Source organism: Eriocheir sinensis, chromosome 40 (genome assembly GCF_024679095.1).
Source record: "Eriocheir sinensis breed Jianghai 21 chromosome 40, ASM2467909v1, whole genome shotgun sequence".
Lineage (NCBI taxonomy): Eukaryota > Metazoa > Arthropoda > Malacostraca > Decapoda > Varunidae > Eriocheir > Eriocheir sinensis.
Window position 1 is genome coordinate 15,589,871 of NC_066548.1, and position 22,098 is coordinate 15,611,968.

The window sequence follows — 22,098 nt, forward strand, 5'->3', positions numbered from 1 at the left end:
TTGGACCTTTAACAAACAGCGACGGTGCACTAGTGACTGACAGCCAACACGTTGCAAACCTATTAAATAATTACTTTTCCTCGGTGTTTAATAATAACAGTCCTCCCACCACCACCACCAACACCAGTACTAATGTAAATCCCGAGCATGCATTGTCTAACTTTGAAATAAAACCCGATGAAGTCCTTAAAGCCCTCAAATCACTTAAAACAAATAAAAGTCCTGGACCTGATAAAGTATATCCAACTCTGCTGAAAGAAACAAAGAGCGAAATACTCTTCTCCCTCACAACCATATTCAATATGTCCTTGCGACAAGGCATCGTCCCTTCAGATTGGAAAAAGGCTAACGTGACACCGATTTTTAAGAAAGGAGACAAAAAAATACCAGGTAACTACCGACCCATTAGTCTATCTTCAATTGTAGGTAAGCTACTTGAGAGCATAATTAGAGACAAAATGGTGCGTTACCTCGAAAGCCACTCATTAATTGGGGACTCACAACATGGCTAGTACCAAGTAATTACAGGCCCATTAGTCTAACTTCGGTTGTAGGTAAGCTACTTGAGGGCATAATTAGAGACAAAATTGTGAGTTACCTTGAAAGCCACTCATTAATTGGGGACTCACAACATGGCTTCCGAAACAAAAGATCCTGCCTATCAAATCTATTAACCTTTTATAACGACCTCTTCACTGTTTATGACGTAACCAAATCACTGGACGTAGTCTATCTTGATTTCCAGAAAGCGTTTGATAAAGTCCCGCATCATAAATTACTTTACAAATTAAAGCAAATAGGTATTGACGGTCAGGTAAACCAATGGATCGCGAATTGGTTGAGCAACAGACAACAAAGAGTAGTGATTGACGGATTTAACTCAGAGTGGGCGCCGGTCACTAGTGGCGTCCCTCAGGGCTCGGTTCTTGGCCCAGTGCTCTTCATTATTTACATCAACGACGTGGATGTTGTACTCAGTAACCGCATTAGTAAATTTGCAGACGACACAAAGATTGGTAACTCGGTTCTCACTGACGAAGACAGGCAAAGCCTCCAAGAGGATTTGCACAAAATTTTAGCTTGGTCGGATAGATGGGAGATGCCCTTTAACGTAGACAAGTGCCAGGTCCTTCAAGTTGGAACGAGGAATAAGAAGTTTGATTACGAAATGCGCGGCGTTAAACTCAAAAGCGTTCAATGCGTCAAGGACTTGGGGTCAAAATCGTCAAACCTCAAATTCTCACAGCAATGCATCGATGCAGCAAATAAAGCGAACAGAATGTTGGGCTTCATTAAAAGAAACTTTTATTCAAGAATAAAGATGTAATACTCTCTACAACAGTTTAGTCAGACCCCACTTGGAATATGCGGTACAGTTTTGGTCTCCAGACCATGCAAATGATATTTATAAATTAGTTGGTGTTTAGCGTAGTTCAACGAAATTTTTCCCTTCCTTGCGAAACTAATCCTACGAAGAAAGGCTTTCTACCCTTAACATGTTCTCTCTGAGAAGCGTCGCCTCCGAGGAAAACTGATCGAATGTTTTAAAATACTTAATGGTTTCACGAATGTAGACAGATCAACATTGTTTATGATCGATGACACTTTGCGCACGAGGAACAATGGCGTAAAACTCAGATGTAGACAAGTAAATTCAGACTGCACCAAATTTTTCTTCACCAACGTTGTAGTGCGAGAATGGAATAAGCTTCCACCATCAGTGGTCCAGTGTAACACGATTGACTCCTTCAAAAATAAGCTCGACCGTCACTTCCTTCAACTTAATATCAACTAGAGTAGAAATGCAACGTTTTGGAGTCTTCTGATTAATGTAAAATCACTTAGGTTTAAGGACAGACCACCAAGTCTGGACCATGGTGTCTGTGTGGTCTGATTTTCTATGTAAATCTCTCTCTCTCTCTCTCTCTCTCTCTCTCTCTCTCTCTCTCTCTCTCTCTCTCTCTCTCTCTCTCTCTCTCTCTCTCTCTCTCTCTCTCTCTCTCTCTCTCTCTCTCTCTCTCTCTCTCTCTCTCTCTTTTATTTAAACATGTTCAGTACATTAGTACATGGCAATATTATTTTTCTATGCTCTTGTTCCCCCAACCGTTGGGGAGCTATTTAAAAGCTTCTGCCGAGGTTACAATTATATACATGTTTACGGTGGGTGTAGGAGTAGCCACCTGTGGGACGCAACCTTCATCTGCTGAGTGGACAGTTGTGTCACGTCCACATCAGCAGTGAGGTTGTTCCACCACACCACCGCTGCGATGGAGAAGGCACGTTGGTGGGTGCTGGAGCGGGCCATTGGCACTTCCAGGAGGGAGGCGTTGCTCAGCAGCGTTCTCATGCTGCGCTCAGACCTCCTCCAGGTAGCCCTCAGGTCCGTCAGGTGGGGCACTAGGCCCACTTGTGCCTTGTGTAGCACCGCCAGGGCCGTGAAGCGGCGACGGTGCTCTAGGGTGTCCAGCTGGTTCGTGGCTGCTCTTGCCCGTCCCTCGTGTGGTTGTTGTTGTTGTTGTTGTTGATGTTGTTGTCGCTGTCTCTCCCACTGGCTCGGTCGGTGGTGCTGGGTGCCGTTGATGAGGCGTTCAGCCCTCTTCTGCACCTTGTCTAGCAGGTTGAGGTGGCAGCTGGCGCTGGCCATCCAGGTGAGCGGTGCATACTCCATCACTGGACGGACTTGTGCCTTATAGAGGGTGTTCAGGCCTTCAGCATCGAGGAGGTTCTTCATGCGGCGCAGGAGGCTCACCTTCTGGGAGGCTTTATGCGCCACCCTTTCAAGGTGACGGTCGAACCGCAGCTGGGAGTCCACCTCCACGCCCAGGATGTCGACGCTGGCCTGCAGAGGGATGGTGTCGTTCCCGAATCTCAGCCTGCCATGGAGTTGCCTCGCGTCCTCCCGAGAACGTGATATTACCATGGCCTGGGTTTTGTCAGGGGCAAATCTGACTTGCCATCTCTTTCCCCAGGCCATTATGTCTGCCAACTGTCTGTTGACGGACTCTATCACGTCCTGGGCTTCCTCCCTCTTGTATGTTCTGGAGAGGGTGCAGTCGTCGGCGTAGGCGCTTGCTGCCGGGATGGTTTGCAGGAGGTCGTTAAAGTATATGTTCCACAGAATAGGTCCAAGGACGGACCCCTGTGGAACGGAGGCCTCCACCGGGAAGCTGGTCGAGGTGCTTCCGTTGACCGCTATGCGGAGGCTTCTGCCTAACAGGTAGTTTGAGAGCAGGCGCAGCAGGTCCCCCGTGATGCCTAGTTGCTGTAGCTTCGCCGTCAGACCGCGGTGCCAAACGGAGTCAAACGCGCCAGCTATATCCAGGGCAATCACGAGAGAGGGGTGGCCGTCATCAAGGGCGTCATGCCAGGACTTTGAGAGGAGAAGGAGGTGGTCTGAGGTAGAGCGGCCCTTCCGAAAACCAAACTGCTTCGGTGACTGCAGGTGGTTTTCCTCGAGGAAGGATGTCAATTGCTCCCCGATGATCCTCTCAAATATCTTGCTGATGATTGGGAGGAGTGATATTGGCCTGTAATTGCCTGGCTTAGACCTGGATTTTTTTTTTCTCTCTCTCTCTCTCTCTCTCTCTCTCTCTCTCCAAATTGTTTCCATTATATGTTCTCATGTTTTGACTTGTATTCCACACCACGCATGAGGTATCAATTGACTGTCCCAGTGTCTTTCGTCCTACTTGACAGTGCCACACTAACCATATGCTACCACAATAAATGAATAGGGATGAACAGGTACTCCTCAAGTTACGACAGGGTTTGGGAGTGACAGGCCGGTTGGTAGTCGAATCGGTTGTAAGTCAAATTTTACACTAAAAATTAAATAAAATGATATTCAAATGTCTGGCCGCTGGTAGAGCCGTGTTCCCGCGCCTCTTACCCTCCTCCTACTCCGCTTGTACCCTCATGAGCTCACTTTGCCCCAGCCCTGCATTTGTTTGACCCTTTAGCCATACAATGTTGTGAAATTGAGTTACCAAGTTTTGCTAAAATGGCGGTGTTGCCGCATTAGCCAAATGCCCTGCCCAGTCATTGTGCGGGAGGTTGTGTTGGTGGGAGGGGAGCAATGTTTGTAAACTAAGTACGTAGTAGTTACATGAGTGGCCAGTGTCACCTTTGCTACATCTTACCTTCTGTGAATGTTTCAACTATTATTGCTATAGAAGCTACTGAAGGAATACTGTGATAGGCTGTTGTAGAACACCATTATGCTATCCCACTGGCAACTGGCATTTGGTGTCTGGTAGATTTAGCAGGAAGCTTGTATAGCAGATTGTAGGCCCTATAAACTGGAAGAGTAGCGACTAACTAGCAGTGTGAGTAGTACTTACAGCTTGAGTTTCAAAGGCAACTGAGGGGGAAGCGTGGAATTTCTGTTTATCTGGCACCTCCGAATTCCTACTGTTGCTAGATAGTAAGAGATTTATTTTACACATACTTCCCTGCCAATCCATGTTAATTACAATGTTATAAACTTTATGTGCATTATTCAAGAAGTGATTGCATAATCTAGCTTTTGCAACTAACTTATAGCAGCATGAAGAAATGAAGCAGAAGGTTCAGCCTCTTTGATGCCACTATACTCTGTATGCCCACCAATTGCTTTTCAGATTGAGGAAGGATTGGTGTGGGTTGACAAGGCCCTCAAATGTGTCGACGAAAGGGTGAACGTCCTCTCAGCCCGATGCCACTTGTACCATGGCCTTGGACTCACTCTCTCAGCTTATCACACACCACGCCACTCCAATTCCCAGGGACTGAAGGCAAAGGCACTAGAATCTTTCTTAAGGTAATATAATTTTGTTTTTATGCATTGCTGTGTCATGCATTCCATTTACTTTCCCATATCTCAAAATCAGTGTTATAATACCAATCTTCGTTTACTCTTTGCTCCATCCACAGGGCTCAGCAGTTGGATTCAAGTGATCACCTGGCAGAGTATTACTTGGCCTTTCACTATGCTCAGGACTACCATGTGGTGGAGGCCACACACCATGTTAAGCAAGCACTTTTCCTCCGCTCTGAGCACCTCCACTCACTCCACCTCCTCATTCTTCTACTCTCCACAAAGAAGGAATATGAGCATGCCTTAGAGGTGAGCAGTTACACAGAGTTACATAGAGAGAACTTAGTGTGATGACTCCCGTGTCCTCTCTGTTTTTTTTTTTTTTTTTTTTTTTTTGTGTGTGTGTGTGTGTGTGTGTGTGTGTGTGTTTACATGACTCTCTAACTCTTGATTATCTTGTATTATCACTCCCAGATCTCTCTCTTCTTGAACTTTTAATATTTCTTCATCTCCCATTCTATATGTCCATTTTGGTCTCCCTTCACTCTTTCCCATTTTTCCATTACATGACATTTCTTCACATTCAACTCCATCTCCCATTTCATACTCCAGTCCCAAATCTTATTTAGGTCCTCTTGCTGAATTTCACAGTCTGTACTATTTCGTATAAGTCTCAGCAATTTTGCATCGTCTGCAAACAAGGTCATGTAACTGCTTGCTTTCTCCAGCATATCATTTATATATACCAGGAAAAGTATTGGTGCCAATACCGATCCTTGAGGCACTCCACTATCTACAATTCTCCATTCCGATTTCATGTCCTTTACCACTGTTCTCATCTCTCTTCCCTTTAAGTAACTTTCCATCCAGTTCTTCATTTTCCCTTTCAATCCTCCTCTATTTTCCAGCTTCCATAGTAGTCTTGTATGTGGAACTTTGTCAAAAGCCTTCTTCAGGTCCAAATACATGCAATCTACCTATCCATCCCTCTCCTGTGTTATGTCCATCACTCTTGAGTAAAAGCTCAGTAAGTTTGTTACACATGAACGCCCTTTTCTAAAGCCATACTGTTTTTCTGTAATTATATTGTGTTCTTCAAATTTCGTCCATTGTTTCTTTATTACTTTCTTGCATATTTTATAAATTACGCTGGTTAATGATACTGGTCTGTAGTTCAGCGGTTCTTCCTTTTTCCCGCTTTTATATATAGGGACCACCTCAGCCCTCCGCCACTCCTTTGGTAGTACTTTACCAGTTGATACTGAGCATTTTATGATATCATATACCGGTCCAACCAGATGATTTCTGCATTCTTTCAATATAAAACCTGAAACTGCATCTGGTCCTACTGCTTTCCTCTCTTCCAGCTCCTCCATTATTTTATATATCTCCTCTTTAGTTACTATGACTTCATCCATTTGAACATTTATCTTGTCATCTTGTGGTTCATTGAATTGTGATTCTTTTGTAAAAACTTGCTGAAACCTCTTGTTTAGCAGCTCAGTCATGTCTTTAGGATCTTCAGTTATCTTATTTCCATCTTTCAGTCTTTCTATTTTTTCCTTTGGTTTGATTTTTCCAATTATGAATCTATAAAACAATTTAGGTTCTTCCTTGCACTTTTCAACAATATCCTTTTCGTATCCTTTCTCATCTTCTCTCATTATTTTTTTGTGTGTGTGTGTGCATGGGTGTTTACATGTGTGCTTGCTTGTGTGTGCATGCATGTGTGTGTGCGTGGGTGTTTACATGTGTGCTTGCTTGTGTGTGCATGCATGTGTGTGTGCGTGGGTGTTTACATGTGTGCTTGCTTGTGTGTGCATGCATGTGTGTGTGCGTGGGTGTTTACATGTGTGCTTGCTTGTGTGTGCATGCATGTGTGTGTGCGTGGGTGTTTACATGTGTGCTTGCTTGTGTGTGCATGCATGTGTGTGTGTGTGTGTGTGGGTGTGGATGTGCATGTGTGTGTGTGCGTGCATATGTGCATGTGTGTGTGTGCGTGCGTGCATATGTATTTACCTAGTTGTATTTACCTAGCTGTGGTATATAATACAGGAGAGGAGCTATGCTCACACTGTCCCGTCTCTATATCTACAATAATCAAACTTGGCCTTAACATCATGAATCATCTCTGTGTGGACCACATCTTTTTCCTGGCCATTCCAGGCCTCCACCACTCTTTGTGGAAAGCTGTTCTTCTTTATGTTTCTTCTACAGGCTTCCTTTATCATCTTCCTTCCATGACCTCTTGATTCTCGTGTATCGCACATTATTAGATCTTTTTTGTCCACTTTTTCCATCCCACTCAGCACCCTATATACCGTAATCAGATCTCTCTCCCTCCTCTGTTGCAGTTTTGGTAGGTTCAACTGCTTCAATCTCTCTTTGTATGTTAAGTCTCTTAGTCCTGGAACCAGCTTTGTTGCTGCCCTCTGAATCCTCTTTACTCTCCTTTTACAGTATTAGACTTTGTACACTCGGCCCTCGATTTAACGGATTAAAAGGGGGGAAGGATGATTCGTTGCTTGAAAATACGGTTTTGACGTTTCTAAAGCCGGTGTCACAGCGGACAAATCTACCCAGCCTCCCTTCTAGCTCGGGACCCCAATGGGGATGCCGTTCGGGTGGCGCCGATGTGGGGGCCTCTCCGCCGATGGCCAGTGTTGCCATCACCATTATCAGCCACCCATCAGCTGTTTGGTCCCGGCGCACGGCTGGGGCTGTCTGCACGCGTGCGCTCGGCCGCCCAGATGGGTGGCCAAGCGCAAGATGTCGACGGTCTTCATTTTTCCCCATAAGAATAATGGTTCAAAGTTTGCGATTTCAATGTTTGTGACCCGCATCGTCCACCTATTTATCGCAAACTTGGAGACAGTACTGTACGTAGTATACATAATATCATTTTTACACTTATTTTAATAGGATTTTCTATGTGTTTATTGTTATTTTAAGGTTTTGACGTTTCTGAAGCCGGTGTCACTGGACAAATCTACCCAGCAACGGACAGAATGTCCATTGCTGATTACTCTAAGTAATCAGGTTGAGCAGGTCTTGGACTTGAGTCTTGTCCAAGCGTAGCCACTGCCTCATTGTTTCTGGGTCCTCATTGCCAAGTTCTCGTGGCATTTAACGGTAGCAAGCTGTCGCACACTCTCCCTTTGTCTCCGAGCTAACCACTCATGAACCAACAAATGCTTTCTTTCATTTTTTTTTTTCCTTTCTTTTTTTTCTTTTTCTTCAGCAAACACCACAAAACAAATTCTGCAACGTCTGGATCCATTGTTTGTTTTGCTTTTCAGCTCATATATCCCAGAATGCAACAGTCCTCTGTGTGACCAAACTTGAGGATTAATTTTAGGCAGAAAATTGTCGGGAGATAATTTCAGTGGAAAATTGAAGAGAAACTAGCTTGTGTGACCGTGCCCTTAAGCTGCTGGTGTCACTGGGCCTTTCTTCTCTAACCACATTGGCGATAGGGGCGAAATGGCAACTCCAACATTTCCAGGTGTGCGTCACACACGGCCAAGGTCAGTTGTCCGTACAGTAATCCCTCGTCTATCGCGGGGGACAAGTTCCAGAACCCCCCGCGATAGGCGAAAATCCGCAAAGTAACGACCTTATATTGTTTTATTATTTATATATATATTTTGTAAATGATTCTGTAATTCTTGTTTTGACTTTTGACATTTGCTTCGTATATACAAACTTCGCGCAGGAATTAGTTTGGCGGGGCGGAAGAATAGTCAGAGAAAGGACAATATGAGCGTAGCTCACTATTATATCACAATTAGGTAAAAACGGAAGGGGAAAGGGAGAAGAGGGACAGAGTGAGTCATGAAAAAAATACTGATGGAGGATGTAAGAAGGGAGAACAAGGAAAAGTAATGGAGGAAACAGGGAGAGATAAAGAGGATGAAAACAAGGAGAAGGGTGTGGGAAGTGAGGGACAGTGGGGAGAGTCATGTTAGGTCCTGAGGGAGAGTCAGGTCAGGGCTTCAGTCAGGACATGACCTGACTCTCACTTCCGCCCCTCCCTCCCCACACCCTTTCCATTTCACCTTCTGTGTGTGTGTGTGTGTGTGTGTGTGTGTGTGTGTGTGTGTGTGTGTGTGTGTGTGTGTGTTTACCTAGTTGTAAACACACACACACACACACACACACACACACACACACAGAAGGGGAAATGAGAAGGGTGTGGGGAGGGAGTGGCAGAAGGGAGAGTTGGGTCAGGGCATTGGTCAGGACATGACCTGACTCACTTCTGCCCCTCCCTCCACACACTCTTCCTATTTCCATAGCTGGGCGTTATTGTGATAAGTTATCGCGATACTTTATCGCTGATAACAAAATCGGGTTATCAGCCATCCGCTACTTATTTATATAAATAATCGGTATCTTCGGTACTTTTGTAACTAAACTAGCGATAATCGCTACTTTTTTCTGCCTCTCAGAAAAAAAACGTTGTCTCCTCCCTACTGTGCATGCGTGGCCCGGGCGCCCGGTGTTGTATGAAAAAAAAACTTCAGGGTATGAAATATGTTCGGTGAAGAGATTTCATACTTAGATCACAACATTAAAACACTAGGTCACTTATTTTTGTTAGACTAAAAAAACACTATATGAGAGGAAAATCATTTAACTTTGCCCCAAAAATGATTATTCACTGCCAGAAATTTGTGATCCCATTGTAAAGAGCGCAAACAGAGGCCAGCGGCTTGTGTTGTCACGTGGCGCTGTGGTGCGTGGCCTCTCAGCTGGGTCTCGAGTGACGGAGTGAGTGCCAGTGTTCCGGTTCCCAGTGCTTCAGTGCTTCTTTACTGAAGTGACTGTTAAAGTGTTAATGGTGATAAGTAAGACTACCTGAATAAGTAGTGATGGGGAAGTTCACGAGAGACCAGTGTTTGTAAACAAAAACTCCAGCTTTTGACGGTGGGAACGGCAGACAACACAACACCGGTTCAGGCGTTGCTAGTATTACCGTCCATATGTACATTCAACGTGTGGTTTTCAGGTTTTCTAATTTTTCAAAAATATAGATAATGAAAATTTGAATTCATCTTTTTTTTTTTTTTTAAATATCAATATAGTATTGTTTTCGCCTATCGGACTTATCGCTAGCTAGTATCGAAATTGTGGATTTATTTCGGGTATCGGTTATCGCCTGTATTTGTGTCTCCAGTTAACGAATATCGGTCATCACCGATAAGGTTTTCCATTATCAGTTATTGGGTATTGGGAATAAGGTTTTCTGTTATCGTGCCCACCTATGCCCATTTCCCCTTCTGTGTGTGTGTGTGCGTGCGTGCGTGCGTGCGTGTGAGTGAGTGAGTGTGTGTGTGGGTGTGGGTGTGGGTGTGTTCATATAATCTAATGGGGAAGGAGAAAGGGAGGAAGAGTGATAGAGTGAGAAATAAGACTAAAGATAAGAGGGTGTGAGAAAGGAGGAAACAAGGGAAATGAGTGGAGGAAAAGAAGAGGTAGGGAGGGTCAGGTAAAGGTGAGGAAAGAGGGGGAGAGAAAGGGTGTGAGTGGGAGGGAAAGAGATTAAAAGAGAGAGGTAGGGAGGGTCAGGTAAAGGTGAGGAAAGAGGGGGAGAGAAAGGGTGTGAGTGGGAGGGAAAGAGATTAAAAGAGAGAGGTAGGGAGGGTCAGGTAAAGGTGAGGAAAGAGGGGGAGAGAAAGGGTGTGAGTGGGAGGGAAAGAGATTAAAAGAGAAAAACTGGGAGGGAGGTGAAAGGAAAAGAAGAAAGAAATGAGAAGGAAGGAGAAAAATACGGGGACGGAGAGGGAGAAGAAAGAAAGGAAGTGGGGAGGAGTGAACGGAAAAATAGAAAATAGGTGGGTGACGTAGGTGCTTATTTAGGTGTTCTTAATTACGTTGATTTATATCGGTTTCATTTTTTAGGCTAGAAAATGCTTATTTTACTGCAAAATCTCACGATATAGTGAAAAATCTGCGATACGATACAATTTAAAAATCCGCGAGACCGCGATAAGTGAACCGCGATATGCCGAGGGATTACTGTATTCACAACGTAAACAAAGCAGTTGCCCTGTATCGATTAAATAGTAAACAAAGCAGCTCTACCAGTCCACTTTACAAGTTTCCTGGTTGTCCATTTTCCACTGCTCCTCACTCCTCAGCCACTGCTGTCGTCTATTTGTTTACATACTGCTGCGCAGTTGTTCATACCCCCAACTGTTTTCCATCCGTATGGACAACCGACAACTTGCTCCTGGTTGGGCACACTGGCAACCACGGTTGCCAGTAGCCCCAACGGTTGGATGAAAACGGCCAGTGTGACACCGCTGAAAGGAATTGTGCGTGACACGCGAAACTCGGGGCGATAATGCGCAAAAGTCAGGATAGTAAGAATTTAGGAATGAGCATGAAACTCAAGGATCGCGAAACTCGGATAGCGCGAAACTCAGGAGGGTACTGTATATATAGATGCTTCAAAAGTGGGGCTATTTGGCAGTATGTCTATACATTTATATAGATGTTCTATCTCATGTGACTAAGCTGGTTTCTAGGAAGATTTATTTATAGACACTTTCTTCTTACTCACATAATCATTCATATAATTTGGTATTTGGCATCTTAGGTGTGCTTCCTTAAGCGGGAATTGCTCTAATTTGTTAATTATCCTCTGTGCATTACTGCCTGAGGATGCAGCTTTGACTAAAGGAAAAAATACTCAGATACTTACAGAAAATGTTAAAAAAAAAATAAAGAAAGTTGGAGGAAGGGAAACCACAACCATGTTACAAGTCCTGGACGTTGCCATAGCAATGAAGCATGAGTAGAATTATACAAAAGCATCTTTATAGAGATTTATATGTATTTCATTTTCTGATTCTATGTATAGATGTTAGTCTGGAATGTGTCAAATGCTGGGAAACTATGTATAGATGTATGGACTATTTGCAGCAGTCTGTATAAAGATGATATTTTATTTGGTGGTATACCTTTCCTCCATGCTGCCAGGATGAGTTTAAGATCCGACATGGGGCAGTCGCTATGGAGAATCTGAGCAAATGAATCCCTGACTTGTCGTCTCTCATGGGTGTCCAGTTTACACACCTTTTCAGGAAAACATCCCTAGTGACCATATAAGATGAGACACTGACTCAAATCCAGTTCCATTCTGATAGAGGAGTGATCTGATTTGTCCAAGGGTACCAGGACATCCACCTTGACAATGTCCAAAGCATCTCTCAGGACCACATCAAGGCAATTATCCACCCAATGAGTAGGAACTGTGACAGGTTGGGAGCTGTTTGAAATGCTAGAAAAATCATGAACAGCTCGACCATGTACATCCATGGGTGAGACTGAGGAGAGCCATTCGTGATGGTGAGCATTGAAGTCACTGACAAAGACAAATGCAGATTTGCAGTCATCTTTCTGTATAGTCAACATGGATGTTAGTAGGCAGTCATAAATGGTGTCATCAAAATTGGTATTTCTGCATTCACAGATGATGTAGAAGTTGTGGAGATGCATGTGGAAATGGATAACAATAAATTCATCAAAATTACATTCGTAATTTGTCTTCCTCTGAACCATGAAGCCCTGACAGATATACTCCAACATATTGCAATGTCAATTAGAAGAGTCATGAGGGTCTGCAAATGCTGACAGAAACTAGGAATTAGCAGCTTTGCATCATGATGGTAACAGAGACCAATGTTTTGGTGGATATGATCAGACCCAGAGAATGACTAGCAATGACAAGATCTTTGGAATTCTTATGAAGTCCTCTGATGTTAAAAAAAAATAGTACTCTTGCCAGTATGGTGTGAACCAGTATGACCTGGGTCCAGCTCTACATTACCACAGTGCAATAATAATGGTCTTGATGGAACTAGATGGTCATTGGCTAGCAAGCTCATCTGCTCTTTGACAGGTCTAATATTTTGTCCTGCTGGGTGTCATCCACTTATGTCCAACATTTGCACAAATTAATTCACATTGATAAGCTGTGACACAACTCTGTATATTACACAATACTTTTATTTTGTGCCATATAAGACACACCTTATTTTTTTATGAACATACAGTTTGGATGAACAATTTTGGATGAACATGAAATATACAAGGAAATTAATTGTATGTTGACTTCGTGTTCAATGTGTGATTGTCCAGTGCAGCAGTATTATTGTAATGAATTTAAAACGGTTCATCATGCAACAAACCCCAGCCGACAAGTGGTCCAAATCTGCAGAGATTTCTGTAACATGGAAAAATCATCCATGGCACACTGCACTTGTCACTCAGCCAATCAGCCAGAAGTATGGTGCCTGCCAGCCAGTAATATGAGTGGGGCCGGTCACATTGTGTCAGAACTGTTTTTTTTGTATTGATCTGAGTAGCTTAGGTAGACCAATGTGCCTGCCTCCATGCCCAGGATGGATCTCTAATGATTTTATAGCATTTTTAAGGTATTTTTCTGTAATTCCCCAGCAAAATTAATTTTCACCACAAGCTCTTTTGTTTGCCCAATGCGAATTTCGTCCAACACGATGCGATCTGTGAACAAATTCCCACTTTGGACACAAGGCCACTGTACAACATTTTCAGAAACTTTTGTTTGATCTTTTAGAAGAAACAGATAATTAACCCTTTTTTCTAATTTTGCAAAAAGCTCTGTGTATGGTACCATAGCTCAAAGGTCACTTTTGACAGGTAAGGGTTAAATGTATATTGTTTCTTTTTAGGTAAGTGCAGTAATTGAATGCATACGATTTTCCCCATTTTAAATATTCTTCCTGTGGCAGCTTGTGGAGGCAGCTCTGGCAGAGTACCCGGAGAATCTTCACTTGATGTATGTCAGGGCCAGCTTGGAAGAAGTAGTGTATGGTGGGGAGGTGGCCCTGCATACTGCACGCCAGATGTTTACACTGTGGCAGAAACTGTACAAGGAACAGCTGATGACTGACATAAGTGATGTTCAGTCCCAGCATCATGCAAACCATGACACACATAGCATGTTCAACCTGTCTGACAAAGATACAGGTATGGCTTATACCAGTAGTTTTTTCTTCACCACCTCTTTCCCTTTTGTACATATGCTCATTATGCTTAATAGACAAAACAAATGGAATAATTATAGAGCCAGATTTGTCTGCTTCATCAGTTTTCTACTAACCTCTAAATGTTTACTATACATGTCTTCCTGTAATTGCTGTTGTGTTGTTGCCGTCAAGTCTTACTGTACATAACTAGGCTACGTGTTGTCCACGATGCCTTGTACTGTGCTCTTGTCTTGAGTAATAATTGTTTGTAAATCAGTAGGCACTAATTGTTCCATAGGTTCTGCTAGGTTGGTAAGCTTGGGAATGAGTCCCTGACCTCGCTCTACCCCCCACAGCCCCGCCCCCAGCAGAAAGCACCGCTCCCTCCTCTTCTATGGGACTTGTCTTCTCCGAGGTGGTGTCACTCAACCTTAGACTTCTCTCTCCTACCATTCCGTTGGACTGTAACCTCCCTGACAAAGTAGGACCAAAGCCCCCACTTACCCTCGACTCTCCCCCTCACCCTCCCACAGCTTCAGTCCATGCAGAGAGTGTGGCAGCCTCCCGTGTAGAGCAAGCACTATCAGAAGTGGCCTCATCTCTCTCCTCTTACCAACCCAAGCCAGGACCCCACCAAGCATGGCTCCTACAGATTCAGATTTGGCTGCTCACGGCTCAGCTTTACATCAAGTACGTGACCAATTGTAATGAGATTTTATAGGTGCAGTAAAAATCTTGAAAATTTGAACATCTTATGAAATCTTTGCAGACATCATTTAAAAAAAAAATGTTTTCGTGCATCTCAGAACTGACCAGTTGGCAGAAGCAGCTCAGTGTCTTCACGAGGCCTCATCCATCTTCCCCATGAGTCACCATATCATATTTATGGTAAGGTTCTACAAGTCAAGAAAATGTTTGTTATGCTCATGGTGATGCCAGTGTGTGATTGAAATATTTTGTATGTATTTTATGCCATGTAGGACCCTGATCCAAAAATCCCCCGAAATACTGCAGATTCCTTTTAAATTGTAATTGGCTTGCATTCTTAGTATACTGACGATATATGATATGGTTGCAATATATATCAATATTCCCTTCTAATGCAAGCTTTCCTGTTATCTCTTTTAATTATATAAAATGATTACATACCTAATGTATTTCCCAAGATGTTTGAACTTCCAATGAGTATAACTAATAAGACCAGTTGCTTTCAACAGAATTATAAACCAAAGTTTGCCAGTATTTTGTTTAAGGCTGATTGTTTTCCATATTATCTGATGCACTCTTCACTCGTTTGTTTTAATTATCATTTACCATCCTTGTCATGAAAGACTCCAGAGTGTGTTGAAATTAGTCACTTAACAGATTGCCTTCAAATCATTCTATCTGAATCACAGTATCTGATGTAAATATATAATATGTGGAACAATCCAGCCTCACCCTCCATTTAGCCAGAGGTAGGAATCTGTGTGTGGAGGATGTATGCCAGTCCTGTTCAGCATATGTGTATTACTTTTATCTGAAATCTTTCAAATGTGTTACTGTTGTACTCATCTGATGTACATGTGAAAATATGAGTTGTATAATTAAGGAATTATTATTATTATTTTTCTTTCTTTATTTATTTTCTTTGTGTGTGCACGCATGCATGCGTGCATGCGTATGTGTATGCATGCATGTGTGCGTGTGCACAGGCCATACTGGACATTCAGTGGTGGGCCTGGTGATTCTCCTAATCTGCTAACTGATAATTTGCTGAACTAACTTTTTCATTTGTGGATTTAGCGTTTTCAAAAACTTTCAAAAGGTAGCATCTAAATTAGCTTCATATAAATTTAGTGCAACTAACCTTAAGTTTGCTAATAAAATGTAGTGCACAGGGTGGGGGGAACCTCGGCAAAAATTTTACCTTTAAATGACAAGTTTGGTTTAATAGAATGTTCTTGGAACACTGTCAAACACAGCTGATATTTTTTTGGTTTAGTTCTATTGTATGAAACAGCTAAACTTACTGAACACAGTAGCAAAATCCATATTACGATATATTGTTTAACAGTCATGCGAGAAGGTGTGAAAAATAGCTACAGTATGAGTTGGTGGCACGAAACTACTCCAGGTGGACGCAATGCATTCAAGATAGTGGTGAGGGTGGTGGCAAAATGACATTTTCTTCTCACATTCCCTTTTCTCATCATCAGTGAATGTCAATAATATGAATTATTCTTTACTCTGAAATTATTAGAACAACATATACTTTGCTCACTTGGGTTTACTCCTCCTCAAAGCTGAATGGGGATGGTGGAAGATTTTTAAAGATTTTAAAGGGATTGTGAGATGGTGATGAGGGTGAATAATGAGGGCATGAAGGCAGGATATGCAGAAGTGGGAGAGGTAAATCAGGACATGGGGAAACAGAATTGGAACAGGAAGGGTCAGATGAAAAGGTAAAAAAAGCTGGTGCAGGATGATTGTGGGAAGGTGAGGAAGGGAGTTAGGGTGAAGAACTAGGGGAGGAAGGGTATTGTGGCGAGGAATGATTTCATCACTAGCTGTATAACATGCTGATCGACAATGCTATTGTCGGTTTGTAGTGCGGCGACGGCCTGATGAATGAGCCTCCCATAACCCACTTAAGGGGTACCTTCTTGCTCTTTGGGAGTGGGGCTCTCGTCCTGCTCCCGGTCGCGGGTTCAATCCCAGCAGCGGAAGAGGGGACTCTTCTATACTTTTCTTGTGTTTTTCGATACACGCACGAGGCCGTGTTAGAAATAGGAAGGGAAGAAAAAGTGGAAGTCTCGGGGGCATTACAGGTTCACCAGAGTCTGAGGTGTGCATTATCATGTGCTGGCAGCCTGCTGTCTCAAGGCGTGTCTGATTTTGTGGATAATGTATAATATACTATGCTTAGGATACAGTTGTCATAATCAACACCAGAGAGTAATTCAGCATGTTCTCTAAAGACAAATCCTCTCTCTATCCACACCACACTACATTCACATAACATACACACCTTTTCCCAAAATTCAAAATTCAAAATAGCAAACCATTACCATGCCTCGGAGTCCACAAATTCCCACAGGGAGGACTCCCCTTCTGGCTGCCGACTTGAGAGGTGTTTTGATAACTCATTGAACCTCCTTCTTATCAATTTCTGCAACATTTGCGGTCTTCATTCTTATTTTCATTCTGTAGAACACCATCTCTCCTCCTCTAAACCTCACCTTCTCTTCCTCACTGAAACACAGGTTTCTGAGGCTACTGACAGAAATCTGTATTCTGTTCCCTCCTACTATCTCTATCCTAAATTTCAGTCCAAAGCTGGACGTTGCATCTACGTGCGCAACGACATCACTTGCTCTCGTGCCCATGACCTTGACTCATCAGAATTTTCCACCATCTGGCTAAGACTTCATTGTCATTCTATTACCAAATACGTCTGTGCTGTTTATCTCTCACCTAACTCTACTAACTATGTAAAATTCTTTGACTATTTGAACTCTAAAGTGGAGCACATCTTGACCCACTCTCCCTTTGCTGAAATATAAATTTTTGGGAGATTTCAATGTTCACCACCAGCTTTGGCTTTCATCCTCTTTCACTGACCAGCCTGGTGAACAAGCCTACAACTTTGCTCTCCTCAACGATCTAGAGCAGTTGGTTCAGCACCCTACATGTATTCCCAACCGTCTTGGAGACTGGCCCAATGTGCTAGACCTCTTCTTTACCTCTAACCCTTCTGCTTACTCTGTCAAACTGTTCTCTCCATTGGGCTCCTCCGATCACAACCTTATTTCAGTATCCTGTCCTATCGCTCCTGTTCATCCTCTGGACCCACCGAAGAGGCAATGCTTTTGGCATTTTGCTTCAGCTCGGTGGGACGACCTGAGGATGTACTTTTCCGATTTCCCTTGGAATGATTACTGCTTCCAGGGGAGAGACCCCTCTGTGTGTGCCCAGCGCATCACAGAGGTGATTGTCTCTGAAATGGAGGCATACATTCCACGTACTTTCTCCACTCCCCATGCTAAAAAGCCTTGGTTTAATCACGCTTGTTCTCGTGCTGTCAAAGATAGAGAGGCAGCTCACAAAAGGTACCAGAACCTTCGAACTCCTGCTAACCATGATCTTTATACTTCCACCCAGAATCGTGCCAAATCTATTCTTCAACTTACCAAAAACTCCCTTATCCATAGCAAATGTCAACACCTTACCTTCTCTAATTCTTCCAGAGACTTCTGGCACCTAGCCAAAAATATCTCCTCCAATTTCACTTCCTCCTCTTTCCCACCTCTTTTTAACCCAGACGGCAGCACTGCCATCTCATCTGTCTCTAAGGCTGAACTCTTCACTCAAACTTTCTGCAACAACTCCACTCTGGACGATTCTGGGCATATTCCTCCTACTCATCCCCCTTCTTGACTCCTTCATGCCTGTTATTAAGATTCTTAAAAATGACGTTTTCTATGCCCTCTCTGGCCTCAACTCTCAGAAGGCTTATGGACCCAATGGAGTGCCTTCTATTGTCCTTAAAAATTGTGCTTCCGTGCTGACACCCTGCCTGATCAAACTCTTTTGTCTCTGTCTATCAACATCTACCTTTCCTTCCTGCTGGAAGTACGCTTTCGTACAGCTTGTGCCTAAGAAGGGTGACCGTTCCAATCCCTCAAACTACCGCCCTATAGCTTTACTTTCCTGTCTATCTAAAGCTTTTGAATCAATCCTTAACTGGAAGATTCAAAAGCACCTTTCCACTTCTAACCTTCTATCTGATCGCCAGTATGGGTTCTGCAAGGGGCGTTCTACTGGCGATCCTCTTGCTCTCTTAACTGATTCTTGGTCATCCTCTCTTAGCCGTTTCGGTGAAACTTTCTCAGTTGCACTAGACATATCGAAAGCCTTCGATAGAGTCTGGCACAAGTCTTTGCTTTCTAAACTGCCCTCTTTCAGATTCTATCCCTCTCTCTGTTCCTTTATCTCCATTTTCCTTTCCGGCCGTTCTATCTCTGCTGTGGTAGACGGTCACTGTTCTTCCCCTAAACCTATCAACAGTGGTGTTCCACAGGGCTCTGTCCTATCACCCACTCTCTTCCTGTTATTCATCAATGATCTTCTTTCCATAACAAACTGTCCCGTCCACTCATACGCTGATGACTCCACTCTGCATTATTCAACTTCTTTCAACAGAAGACCCTCTCAACAGGAATTACATGACTCCAGGCTGGAGGCTGCAGAACGCTTAACCTCAGACCTTACTATCATTTTCGGTTGGGGTAAAAGGAACCTTAGTGTCCTTCAATGCCTCAAAAACCCAATTTTTCCACCTATCAACTCGACACAATTTTCCAAACACCTATCCCCTATTCTTTGACAACACTCAGCTGTCACCATCTTCAACACTTAACATCCTCGGTCTATCCTTAACTCAAAATCTTAACTGGAAACTTCACATCTCCTCTCTCACTAAATCAGCTTCCTCGAGGTTGGGCGTTCTGTATCGTCTCCGCCAGTTCTTCTCCCCCGCACAGTTGCTATCCATATACAGGGGCCTTGTTCGCCCTCGTATGGAGTATGCATCTCACGTGTGGGGGGGCTCCACTCACAGCTTTCCTGTGCAGAGTGGAGTCTAAGGCTCTTTGTCTCATCAGCTCTCCTCCTCTTACTGATAGTCTTCTACCTCTTAAATTCCACCGCCATGCTGCCTCTCTTTCTATCTTCTATCGATATTTTCACGCTGACTGTTCTCCTGAACTTGCTAACTTCATGCCTTCCCCTCTCCCGCGGCCACGCTGCACACGACTTTCTACTAAAGCTCATCCCTTTACTGTCCAAATCGCTTACGCACTTGTTAACCTGCATCTTCACTCTTTCATCCCTCATGCTGGTAAACTCTGGAACAATCTTCCTTCATCTGTATTTCCTCCTGCCTACGACTTGAACTCTTTCAAGAGGAGGGTATCAGGACACCTCTTCTCCCGAAATTGACCCTCTTTTGGCCACCTCTTTGGATTCTTTTTAGGAGCAGCGAGTAGCAGGCTTTTTTATTATTGTTTCCTTTTTTGTGCCCTTGAGCTGTCTCCTTTGTTGTAAAAAAAAAAATAAAAAATCAATAATATGCACGCAGCATTAACAAATACCATCAGTTATGGTCAATTTTGAGTCACAGAATTATTAGTACTGTCGCAAAGACCTGTTTTGTTAATTTACAATATTGCTAATTATAACACTGGCCAACAACAAATTTATCGTCTAATTTTTTTTAGCTGATTTAGGACAATTTTGATGTGCTGAATCAAAAATCAAATTGGTTTTGCTCAATCAGGTCAACATTTTTTTATCTATTGCCACATGATGTTTTTTTATGTTTTCTTTTACACATACAGGTATTTTCTATTTATGTGAGGCAAAATTCTTTCTTATATCCTTAAATAAACACATTCTGAAGAGTTTACATGTGCCAGTTTTTTACTAACTGGTATTTTTTTGTATTTTGTTGGGACAACAGTCCGGGTTCACCAAGTGCCCGTGCTTTCTGTGCATGTGGGATAGTAGGGACAAAGCTCAGCATTACACAAAGAAGGACTGGCCTGTACGGGAGGAATTGGTGCCTTGCAGAGCAAGGAACATCATAAACAACCCTCTGGTGGACAGAGACAGGATACTCTTCCCTCCGCTGCACATCAAGCTTGGCTTGATCAAAAAGTTCACCAAAGCTCTGGACAAGGATGGTGGCTGCTTCACTTACTTGGGCCACGCTTTTCCAGGATTGACCATGGAGAAGTTGAAAGTTGGCATCTTTGATGGTCCTCAACTCCATCAGCTAATCAGAGATCCAGAGTTTGAAAACTCAATGAACGAAGTGGAACTAGAAGCGTGGAAGGCTTTTGTTCTTGTCGTGAAGAACTTTATTGGCGACAAGAAGGCCAGGAACTACGCAGAACTTGTCACCAATATGCTGACTGCTTTCAGAAACCTCAGATGCAACATGAGCATCAAAATGCATTACTTATTCTCACATATGGATCGGTTTCCTGAGAATCTGGGAGCAATGAGCGACGAGCAGGGGGAGAGATTCCATCAGGACATGGAAGAGATGGAGACCAGGTATCAGGGACGCTGGGATGCAGTCATGATGGCTGATTACTGTTGAACTCTGAAGAGAGACATCCCTACTGCTGAGCATTCTAGGAGTTCAAAGAAATGGGAGTTCATGCCCTGAATTTTGAACAATGATGACCTAATATCCAATTTACATGTACTTACCTTTATCAATGTCTACTATTCAATGTACACTTATCAATTTTTTGTAACATTTAATTGATGAATTGCGTCAGAAAAAGTTTTTTTTTATCTTAAAAACCTATTTTGGATGAGAAATATTAACAAAATCAACTGAAAATGTGTCAAAAATGTAATCGATTTAGTTATAAGATTTGATTTTTTAAAAATCAACTTAGCACAAAAACCTGACTTGATTGAGAGAAACGGGTGTCATTTTCGGATTCAGCGGTGCAAATTTGTCCTAAATCAGTTGAAAAAATTTTGAAAACTTTTTTTTTTTTTTTTTTTACCCAGTGACGTAATGGCTTCTACACCATCTCACTACACTGCCAATACATGGCTGATTTACACAATGAGAACTGTGTAAAAGGATTATAAATGAAACATAAACATGACTTGTTTTGGGTGAAGTGTGTGGTCATATTCTTATTCAGGCAGTCAGTCACATCCTTCTGGAGTGAAATGTCATCAGTCCCAGGACCCACCCTCCTCTTCACAACATCCTTCCTCCCCTAAGCTACCACATTAAAATAGCTCTCTCGGTCTGCTTTTAAGGGTTTTAGATTAGAGCCTCCAAAATCAAACAACTTTTCTTTGTCTGTATCTTCTGCTGCTGATAGGTTAACACTTTCAAGAGAGGACTATCAAGACACCTCTCCAAACAATTCTGACGCTCTCTTTTGGAAGCTCAACTTGTCCACTATTTGCAGGAGCAGCACCAGCAGACTTTTTTGTTTCATTTTCTTTTTTTTCACCTTCAGCTGCTTCCTTTACTGTAAAAAAAAAAAAATGGCTAAATTCATATAATAAAAGTTAGCAGAGTAGCACTTAATGGTTAGCTTCTGCTGCTTTTCATTGGGCTTTAATGGTTTAGCATAAGCAAAGTAACTTTTTAGTTAAGGGATTAGCAGATAGTGAACATAACCTTTCAGTCAGCAGTGCCCACCACTGGTTGCATTTCTTTTCCTTTTTTATCCAGTATACCATTGGTGACCTAATTGAATGTAC

General features: G+C 42.9%; 1 protein-coding gene across 5 annotated transcripts in view; it reads left to right on the forward strand.

The window, feature by feature from the left end:
- LOC127009404 (tetratricopeptide repeat protein 7B-like) overlaps positions 1–22,098 on the forward strand; it is a 208,800-nt gene that overhangs the window by 89,885 nt on the left and 96,817 nt on the right. For 4 of the 5 annotated variants that reach the window (XM_050882481.1, XM_050882482.1, XM_050882485.1 and 1 more), the window contains 5 exons: positions 4,620–4,798; positions 4,912–5,104; positions 13,576–13,813; positions 14,169–14,502; positions 14,619–14,700. In XM_050882481.1, the coding sequence (XP_050738438.1) occupies positions 4,620–4,798; positions 4,912–5,104; positions 13,576–13,813; positions 14,169–14,502; positions 14,619–14,700 (1,026 nt within the window). The remainder of the gene's footprint in view (positions 1–4,619; positions 4,799–4,911; positions 5,105–13,575; positions 13,814–14,168; positions 14,503–14,618; positions 14,701–22,098) is intronic. The other variant, XM_050882484.1, reaches the window with a different exon arrangement.